The sequence below is a fragment of the Propithecus coquereli genome, unplaced genomic scaffold, assembly GCF_000956105.1.
Source record: "Propithecus coquereli isolate 6110/MARCELLA unplaced genomic scaffold, Pcoq_1.0 Scaffold882, whole genome shotgun sequence".
Lineage (NCBI taxonomy): Eukaryota > Metazoa > Chordata > Mammalia > Primates > Indriidae > Propithecus > Propithecus coquereli.
In genome coordinates this window covers 191,574-202,144 of record NW_012155085.1, presented here as the reverse complement: position 1 = coordinate 202,144, position 10,571 = coordinate 191,574, and the positions used below count along the sequence as shown (strand labels likewise).

At 42.6% G+C, this 10,571-nt stretch overlaps 1 protein-coding gene across 1 annotated transcript; it reads right to left on the bottom strand.

Annotated features, from left to right (window-relative positions):
* Nucleotides 1-5,782: 5,782 nt before the first annotated feature.
* On the bottom strand, nt 5,783-10,084 carry ZSCAN31 (zinc finger and SCAN domain containing 31). Its single transcript, XM_012664347.1, is given in 5 exon segments — nt 5,783-5,848; nt 7,525-8,342; nt 8,883-9,033; nt 9,622-9,685; nt 9,687-10,084. Coding segments are annotated over 4 exon segments (1,287 nt in total). The 5' UTR covers nt 9,992-10,084; the 3' UTR covers nt 5,783-5,848; nt 7,525-7,575.
* Nucleotides 10,085-10,571: the final 487 nt, after the last annotated feature.

Here is a 10,571-nt window from a genome sequence, read left to right as displayed (position 1 = left end):
ATCAGTAGGTTTCTTTAGAAATTATTATGGGAATTAGGACTAAATCCTCAGAGAAGAGACTTGTGGGACATAGGGCAGGAGGAGAGGAATCAATGTTTCATTAGACCATTTGAGGGCTACAGGGGGGATATTCAAAAGTTCAAAAGAAAAACACCAATAACTGATAACTTTATCTTGGCTCAGTAGAGACTGAAGCTTCTCAGACATACTCTGCCCCCCGCCCATACCAACTTGTTTGCGCCACGCCCCTTGTTCTGGCTCTACACCTCCAAGGCTTCTACCTGTCCATCTTCTGTCTTGATCCATCAATCTTTCTCTTCTACTCGCCCAACAAGGTCACAGCCTCTTCACTTTCTGGGTGATGTTCTCTCACTGAGGTCTGGAGTTCCTCAGGCAGGATGATCAGGAACTGCTCCAGCGCCAGCAGCTCCAGGTGTGGTCAGGCTACAACCTCTGATGACAGATCTTGCAGAGATTGCTCAGAGTCACTCAAGGCCCAGGGCAATCATGGTAGCAGAGGTACCTGAAGTGCTCTCTGCAGATTTCCTAGTATGAAGGACTCTTCCTCAAACTCTGGATTCCTGATTCCACGTTGTGGCCAAGCTGCTTTTTTCCACCTTGACTTTTGAAGCCCTTTTCTGTACCTCAAGGAACTGGCATGGCCACAACTAGGACTTCTCTTGGTTCTCCAGATAGTCTGAGCCTAGAAAATTTAGTAGCACGTTTACTCTGCCTATACTCTGGGATTCAGGAAGACTCCTATTCAGCATCTAGTCTTCAGGGGTAGTCCTAATTTATTGAAAAATGAAATATATAATAAATATATATGTGTATATATAAACACACACACACAAGGGATTAGTATCCAAAATACAAAAAATTTCTACCCACTGATAAGGAGAAGTTAAAAAGCCCAAAGATACCATTACAAACCCAATAGCTTGGCAAATATTTTTAAGTTTGATAATGGGCAAGGAAATAAGATAATAACCATACTATGTGGTGGGAATGTAAATTAGCACAGCCAATTTGAAGGCACTTTAATGGTTTTAAAATTTTATTAATAAATTCACATATGATCTGATATTTTAATTCTGTCATTCCCCACTGTCTTTGAGAACTGGGATACTTGACATGGGAGTAAAGTGTGGGAGGCAGCCTCTAAAATGTTTCCCAATGATCCAACTTCTTAGTATTCAAGGCCCGTATAATCCCCTCCTTAAATAACTTGCTTCTAATTGATAGACTACAGCAATGTTGAGAGAATGTCACTTCTGTGATTAGGTTACAAAAAAACCGACTTCTGTCTTCTAGCAGATGCTCTCCCTTGGAGGTTTTGATGAAGCAAGCTGTCATGTTAAAGAGGCCTGCGTGAAAAGGAACTGAATTCCTGTGAACTACCAACTCACAGGAAATACAGAAGACAGAAAAAGATGTTAAACTACACTACAGAGATACGTTCATCAAAATGCATACAGTGAGCAATTACAGGATGAACACTCTTTTTTCCCCCTCAAAAAATACAATGCAATGGGAAAAAAATGAAATGGAGGGGAAACCCGTAGATTAAAAGAGACAAGATGTATCAGGCAGACATTCTTTTTGCATATCATGGGGGATCTTGATTCAAACAAATGTAAAAAACTTATGTTTGGCCGGGCGCAGTGGCTTACGCCTGTAATCCTAGCACTCTGGGAGGCTGAGGCAGGTGGATCGCTCAAGGTCAGGAGTTCGAGACCAGCCTGACTGTCTCTACTAAAAAATAGAAAGAAATGATCTGAACAACTAAAAATATATATATAGAAAAAATTAGCCGGGGCCGGGCACGGTGGCTCACGCCTGTAATCCTAGCTCTCTGGGAGGCCAAGGCGGGCGGATTGTTTGAGCTCAGGAGTTCGAGACCAGCCTGAGCAAGAGCGAGACCCCATCTCTACTGAAAATAGAAAGAAATTAATCGGACAACTAAAAATATATAGAAAAATTAGCCGAACATGGTGGCGCATGCCTGTAATCCCAGCTACTCGGGAGGCTGAGGCAGTAGGATCACTTGAGCCCAGGAGTTTGAGGTTGCTGTGAGCTAGGCTAACGCCACGGCACTCACTCTAGCCCGGGCAACAGAGCGAGACTCTTTCTCAAAAAAAAACAAAAAAAACTTATGTTTATAAGAACTGGAAATTTAAACATCTATTGCATATGTAATGATAGAGGAATAACTATTAAACTTTTAGGTGATAAAAGTATTATGGTTATGTTTTTAAAGGGTTCTTATTTATTAATGATATATACTGAAATATTTACAGGTAAAATAATATATCTGGAAGTACAAGGCATGTCACTGCAGTGTTGTTCCAAATAGTTAAAAGTGGGACACAACCTCAGTGTGTAGCAATAGATTTGCTGAATGAACTGTGCTCTCAATTCCAAGTAGGGTAGTTGTTAAAAAGAAATCCAGCATAGATGGACAGCATTGACCTAATATTTTGTAGTTTTGTGGGTATAGAAGGCAAATCAATGAGGGAGCAGACTTTGACTTTATCTGAAATGGAGTCAAGGCTAGATGCAGTGGCTCCTGTGTGTAATCCTAATATTTTGGGAAACCAAGATGGGAAAATCACTTGAAGCTAGGAATTAGAGACCAACTGCCTGAGCAACATAATGAGAACCCTTCTCTACAAAAAATAAAAAAATTAGCCCAGGGTCGTGGTCTGGCCTGTAGTCCTAGCTACTTGGGAGGCTGATGCAGAAGGAACCCTTGACCCCATGAGTTCAAGGCTGTAGGGAGCTACCATCCAGCCACTGCACTTGTGGGGCAGGGTGAGGTGGGGAGGAGTGTGGAGCAAGACCCTGTAGAAAAGAAGGGAAAGAAAGAAAAGAAAAGAAAGAAAAAGGAGGAAGGAAGGAAGGAAAAGAAAAAGGAGAAAGGAAGGAAGGAAAAGAAAAGAGAAGAAAGAAAGAAATGCGATCAAGAGCACAGTGGGTGCCTCTGCTGACTACAAGCTTTGTGACTTTGGGAGAGTGACTTAATCTCTTTGTGCCTCAGTTTCCCCCTCTTTAAAATGGAGTTAATTATCACGTTTAGATCATGTTTGAGGATTAAATCAGTCAATACATGCTAAGCAACTAGAATTGTGGCAGGCTTATGGTAAGAACTACGGAAGTCTGTATTATTACTACTGTATTTATTCCTGAAAAGCCAGCATTTACTAGCCACGGTTTGTGACGCCCTAGTCACTCCTGGGCTTAAGCGTGGAGCCGAATGCGCCCGTCCTGCTCGCCCGAGGACTCACACTGGGCGGGCCAAGCTCCGACCAAGACTCTTCAACTCCGTGGTACCTGGGCGAACACCGCACGAGGGACCCCCTGCCCCCTCCACCGCGGGCGAACACTCCTGCTGCCTCTCTAGGCGGCTCAGAGAATATTTCATCTCGTTGACCAAGCGGTGGGCCCATTTAGGGCAGAGGCAAGCCGGCGACTCTCTCCTTGCCCCATTCCCCAAACATCCTGGGATCTCTTGGCTCTTCCCTTCCAATTCCTAACCGCCCCCACCCCGCCCTACTCGCTCCACAAATGGATTTCCATTTACCTGTATTGCCTTACATTCTGAGATCTCTCTCCTCACCCACCTAATCTTCATGTCTTTCCAAAGGGCACAGAGAGGTGAAGTAACTTGTCCACAGTTACACGGCTAGATAGTAACAAACAACAACTGTGCTATGTCACCAAGTAGCAACCTTGACTGTGTCTCCCATTCTCCCACCCCTTCACTTTCCCAGCCCTTCCCCCCACCAGGCTCCAGCTGCCTCCAGAATCCCTGCACTTCTGCCCTCTCACTCTCCAGCCTTTCACACCCATCCATGAAGATCACATGACCTGCAGGATTCTATGCATTTCTTCCTCTTGTGTACCAACAGGTTATCTGCTGCACCCCATATGCATCACATATGTTTTCTAGATAAGGAAGAAAAGAATAATTTTCCAGATTGTAAAACAAAGTTTCCAGGTACTTAATAGGAAAGATCACTAGAAAGGGAATCAGTCAGTCTTGAATGCAGACCTTTGCCACCTCACAGGCATGTGACATCAACAATCCACTTTATTTCACCATGCTCAGCTTACACAACTATGAACATGAATGGTAAATACCGATGCCTTCCTCTTCTAGGGTGATTGTGAGGATCATTTGACCAATCCAACAGGAAAGCTATTTTTATTCCAAACATTAGGGCCTTTGCACTGCCTGATCCCTCTTCCTGGAACACCCTACTCCCAGATAGCATCGGGCTGACTCTCTTATCTCCTCCACATCTTAGTTCAAATGCCTCCTTCTCAATGAGGCCTCCCTGACCACCCTATATAATGAAACCTTACTCTTCCTTTAAGCAGCTCCACTTTCTTCTAAGTATACTGTATAATTTAATTACTATGATTATTGTTTATTACCCACCCCCCACCAGAATGTAAACTCTGTGAGGCAGGAACCTTTGTCTACTCTATTTGCTGATGTGTCCCAAGCCCCTACCATGGTGCCTGCTGGCCCAAAGCAGGTGTGCAGTGGATGCTTGTGGAATGACTGTGTGGCCCTATCCACAATCCGAACCACCCTTCTAGTCTCTTGGTACTTCTTTGATCACAGGCACTGAAAGTCCTTTTTGTCACTATCAATGGGACTGAATGCAGAGAAGTGGTGGCATCAGCTACTATAACACTTTGGACCAGATTGGTGAAACAGAATCTGAAAAAAATGAACCATTCCCAAATTCTTTCAACTTTCTCTTTGCTGTAGGCTTGCCCTATCAGGCCCTTTTTTCTCCCCCATCCCTTTCCTCTCCCTCTCTCACCTATTTGGGAGGTCCCTCCTTCCCTTACTTTTTTGTCCTTTACCCTTTTTGATCTCTATTTTGTGGCTACTTTCTCTTCTATGAGCTTTTCTTTGCCTTTCTGAGTAGGTGAGAGAGGAAGGGGCTGCCTGAGCACTGGGGTTGGAGTCACAGAGGGCCCAAGCAAAGCTTCAGTGTTGAAGATAAGTGTGGCATGTAGTAGCACCATAGGTAAGGACATCTCAGCTGGAACCTTGTTCCTGTGGCCTGAGCAGCTCAGAGAGCCCAAGAGAGCACTGAGAGTGAGGATCGGCAGGTCTGTAGTGTGTGTATAACCACACAGCAGCTCCTTTCAACAGACTTTTATGGATCCTGTTTAGACTTCCTGGGTAAAGATTTGGCTGTATTTGCCTGTGCCAGAGCAGGAGCAGCCTAGCTCCCCAAAATCACCTCACCCCACCTGCCCGCTGTACTTCACAGGCATCTAACTCCTGTTAGGGTAGGACAGGCAGTGGGTCCGTGTGGGGAGCACAGGTTTAAGGACTACATGTTGATGTAGAGGTCGCTGGTGGAAGGATGCAAAGGGAGCTGTTATTTGCTTGGTGCCTCTAGCATATTAGATGGACCATACGAATACTCAGGGAAGTCTGGGGCCTCAATACTCAAAGTGTGCTCCATGAACCAGCAGCATCAGCATCTCCTGGGAGCTTACTAAAATGCAGATTCCTGGGCCCCTTCTGAATTTTTGAATTAGAGTCTGCACTGTAACAAGATCCCAGGTGACTTATAGGCACTCTAAAATTTGATAAGCACTATTCTAGAAAATTTGGCTTTAGCTAATTGCTAATTGTATTAACAAATGATATAGTAAAGGAATTTTAAAGAGTTTTTTGTATGATTTCTAAGCTATAAAGAAATACACACACATACAATAATATTTTTTAAATAAACTTCAAAGACAAAGGTTTAGAGCAATATACTTTTAAGCTGAACTTTTATTTCCTCTTTTGAAATTCTGATTGAGATTTTGACTGTGGAAAAAAGTATAATAAGAATGTCAGCAGAGGAATTTAATATCCAAGTGTTAACATGATACTTACAATTCCACCTACACTTCTTAAATGGTATTAAATTATTTCTTACATAAATCATAGTGCACATTTATTGAGAGCTATGTTTTAAGTGCTTTACAAGTTTGTATTTATTTAATCTTATGTATCCTATGAGGAGGGTACTGTTATCTGCTCTGTTTTACAGATGGGGAGGCTGTAGCATAGAGGCATTTTGATAAGTTGCCTAAAGTTCCACAGCTCACAAATGGACAGGTAGGATTTGAACGTGGACAGTCTGGTGCCAAAGCATGTGGTTAACCCTGACAATGAATACACTGAGCAGGCTGGTGTTCCCAGTAAGTGGCAAGCTGCCCGAGGTTAGAGGCTCCTTTTCTTTATAGAGTTACATCTTCAAAGATGCTGCTTGCAATGGCACTCAAAGTTGCTGACTAACCCCCAAAAGGCAGTGGCAAGGGAATAATGCTGACAGAAAAGACTATAAATTAAAGAGGTACATTGTGAAGAACAGAGGTTTTACAGTATGATATTACTCATTACTTATAACAAAACCAGAAAACTTAAATATGTTAATGACCTGTACTGAGAATCTGGAGTTAAGATATGAAGTGGGACACAGATTTTTATACTGTCAAGACTAGACCATGGATAACACTGCTCACAGAGGCCATTTATCACATTCCTAGAGGAGACCACAGCAATGATTTCCTGTGAAAATGCAGACAATTCTTATTTCCAAAAACTTTGTGTTTAAAATGTAACTCTTTTTTTTAAATTATAGAATATTACAGGGTACAAATTATTTAGTTACATAAATTGCTTTTGTACAGTTTGAGTCAAATTTGTAAGTGTGCCCATAACCCAGATAGTGTGCATTGTACCCATTAGGTGTGAATTTACCCATCTCCCTCCTTCCCCCTCCCACCTGCTTGATTTCTGTTGAATTTTACTACCATATGTACATGAGTATTGATCATTTAGTTCTAATTTAAACAGTGAATACATGTAGTGTTTGTTTTTCCATTCTTGTGATACTTCACTTAGGAGGATGGTCTCCAGTTCCATCCAGGTTGTTACAAAAGGTAATAGTTCACTACTTTTTTATGGCTGAGTAGTACTCCATGGTATACATATAACACATTTTATTAATCCACTAACTTACCGATGGGCACTTGGGTTGTTTCCACATCTTTGCAACCTTGAATTGTACTGCTATAAACCTTCGAGTACAAGTGTCTTTTTTATAAAATGTCTTTTTCTCCTTTTGGTAAATACCTAGTAGTGGGATTGCTGGATCATAAAATGTAACTCTTACCAAAAAAAAAAAAAAGACCCACTCTCTGAATATCCTTTGAACTTAACAATTTTGAAAAAGGATACACTGTTAGAGTTGTTTAATATTCAGTATTACTCAAAAACAGCCCCTCCATACCAATATTTTCCAAATAAGATTTGATCCCTTTAAGGGACATCAATAGAAATGAACCAAAGGATATGGAATAAGGAAGCCACCTAGAAACCCCCCACTCCCACAGTCATCTACCCAGGAGACACCAGCACATGGTTTGTAGACAAGCTACTTACTCCAAAGCAAAATAAATTTGATAAGAAAAGAATAAGCCACTTGAAAATCTTACTTTCCAAAATGGCCCCACTTAAGGGCCTGAGGGTCCATAGACTTAGTCCAATTATGTAATAGTATGGATTCTAAAATGCCTAATAAGGTTGCAATGATGACTGAAGGCTTTCCCACACTTGTCACACCCATATGGTCTCTCTCCAGTGTGGCTTCTCTGATGTTTCATAAGGAGTGTCCACCTACTAAAGCTTTTACTACACTGACTGCGTTGATAGGGTTTCTCACCAGTGTGGATACGAAGATGCTGGAAAAGCCCTGCATTCTGACTGAAGGCTTTACTACACTCATTACACTGATAATGCTTCTCTCCAGTGTGTATCCTCTGATGCTGAACAAGGTATGAGCTGAGGCGGAAAGCCTTCCCACATGCCTCACATTCATATGGTTTTTCTCCTGTATGAATTCTTCTGTGTCTAATGAGGCCATTGCTGGCACTGAAGGCTTTCCCACACTCCTTACATTGACAGGGCTTCTCTCCAGTGTGGCTCCGCTGATGTTCATTCAGGCCTGACCTCTGGCTGAAGGCCTTCCCACATTTTTCACATTTGTATGGCTTCTCCCCAGTATGGATTCTCTGGTGCTGAATGAGGACTGAACTCTGAGTGAAGCTTTTCCCACATTCATTGCACCTGTGATGTCTCTCTTCAGTGGTGTGTCCCTGCTGCTTTTCTGCCCTGCTTTCACGTTTACAAGTTTCTTTGTACCTAGAATCCAGAGGAGCATCTCTTTGGAGTCTGCTATCCTCAAAATGTTCCATTTCTTTTAAGACTTCTTGCTTCAATGCCAACTCCAGGTTTTCAGGTACAGTTTTACCACCTGGAATAATAAGTGAACCAAACAATGTCATCTCTTTCCTTTATGAAAGAATACTATCATAGATGGGAATAGAAAGATCCATATCAAACAGACACATTCTAGGAATGAAAAACTGGTGGTGTAATGAAAGAGGGGTTAAACAGAGATATTTAGGTTAGCAAAGTAAGGGGTCATCAGCACTGCTGAAATGGCTGGAGGGGGTCACTCAGAGAAAGCAAGGCTCCCAGGGAGGATGTATACAAGCAGGCACTATAGAATATTTACTACAAGGCAAGTACTGTTCTAAGTGTTTTAAATATATTAAAATACTTATTAAATCTTCAAATGACTCTGTGACCAAAGTGCTGTGATTATCCCCATTTCACAGATGCATAAGCTGAAGGTGCAAGGAGGTTACCTGACCTGCCTATTGTCACAGAATACTAAGTAGCAGTGCTTAAATTCCAACCTAGGCAATTTGGCCCCACAGTCCATAGTATTAACTATTATCCTATACAGAGCCACCAGAGATCTCATGAATGGACCTATTAAAGTCCTTACCTTGTTCTTGAAATTGGTGGAGACCAAAACATTCATATTTGAGCTGTGTCACCATGGACAGAAGCTGGATGACCATTGATTTCTGTTTGGCCTTCAGATGTACCACATCCTCTGAGAGCATTTCAGAATGTCCATGTTTGTGATCTGGGGCCTGAAGACACATAGGTATATTTGAGTTCATAAGAGGAGGACAACAAGAGCCCAAGCTAATACTCAATAAAAGAGATCACATGGAACCATATGAAACATTTTCTAAAGAGATGGCACAGTGGAAGGACCAGAGTTTAATTCCACACCCAAGTGAAGAAGGGGGAGAGTAAAGATAGCCCAAATGGTGTGGTGGTTTAAAATAAGTCCACAAGTTCTTTGACATTCCTCCTTTTAAAAGGTGGAATCTAATTTCCCTCCCCTTGAGTGTGGGCTCACTTCCGCTGAATACAAAATGTGGCAGAAGTGATGGTATATAACTTGAGTCGTAAAAAGCATTGTGCCTTTTTTCTTTGTCTCTCTTTCTCTATCTCCTCTACTCTGGAGGAAGCCAGCTGACATGTCGTGATGACACTCAAGCAGCCCTAGGGAGAGACCAACATAGCAAAGAACTAAGGCCTCCTGTCAACAGTTGGTAACTGAGGCCCCCTACCAACAACCATACCAGTGAGCCATCTTGGAAGTGGATCCACCAGCCTCAGTCATGTCATCAGATGATTATAGTCTTGGCCGACATCTTCCCTCCTCTCACCTGGTTCCCTGGCTCACTAAGCTCTTGCTCCAGACCTTCAACCACAGCCACAGCCTCTTCCTGGGTGCTCCCGTACCCAGGCCTGGAGCTCCTCAGGTAGGGTGGTCAGGAACTGCTCTAGCACCAGCAACTCCAGAATTTGCTCTTTGGTATGTGTCTCTGGCCTCAGCCACTGATGACAAAGTTCCCAAAGCCGGCTCAGAGCTTCTCGGGGACCAGAAGTCTCTTGGTAACAAAACTGCCTAAAAAGTTGTTGGGAGGCCTCCTGGCCAGAAAAGTTGTTCACTCGAAGGTGAGTTTCTTGGTCCCATATAGGGTCTTTCTCCACCTTCACAACCTTAAGTCCATCTTGTTCATCTGTTGAAGCCATTCTGGGATTACTTAGAGGCTCACTCCAGCTTGGGGTGAAGAGATAACTGTGATTTAAGATTCCCTGATTTAATCTTCTTCAGGAGAATACACCTGGTGATAGAACATTATGTATTAATGGAAATAAATAATGAAGTAGTGTGGGGAAAAATGCAAAGTATGGAAACAATGAATGCTATCATTTATGTTGATAAAAAGTATATATAAGGTGTATACTTATGTGTTTAGAAAATGGAAAAAGGCTATGGCAGAGTACATTAATAGCTTCCATTCTTCACCCTTATCCATAGCCATGTACTGTGTAGTGCCCTCACACTGTGACTCTGGGCTCAACCACATGACTTGATTTGGCTAATGAGTTATTAGCAAATATGATACAAGCAGAGGCTTGAAGGGTACTTGTATGATTGAGCTTGCTTATTCTTGCCCTCTGAAATTGCCAGAAGGCTAGCCTTCAGATGATAAGAGACATGCAGGATAGAGCCAAATCACCCCAGTGGAGCAGATGAGATCATCCGAGATCAGCTAACAGCTAGCTAAACCACCAGACATGTGAGTAGGCCTAGCCTGAGCTCTGCAGA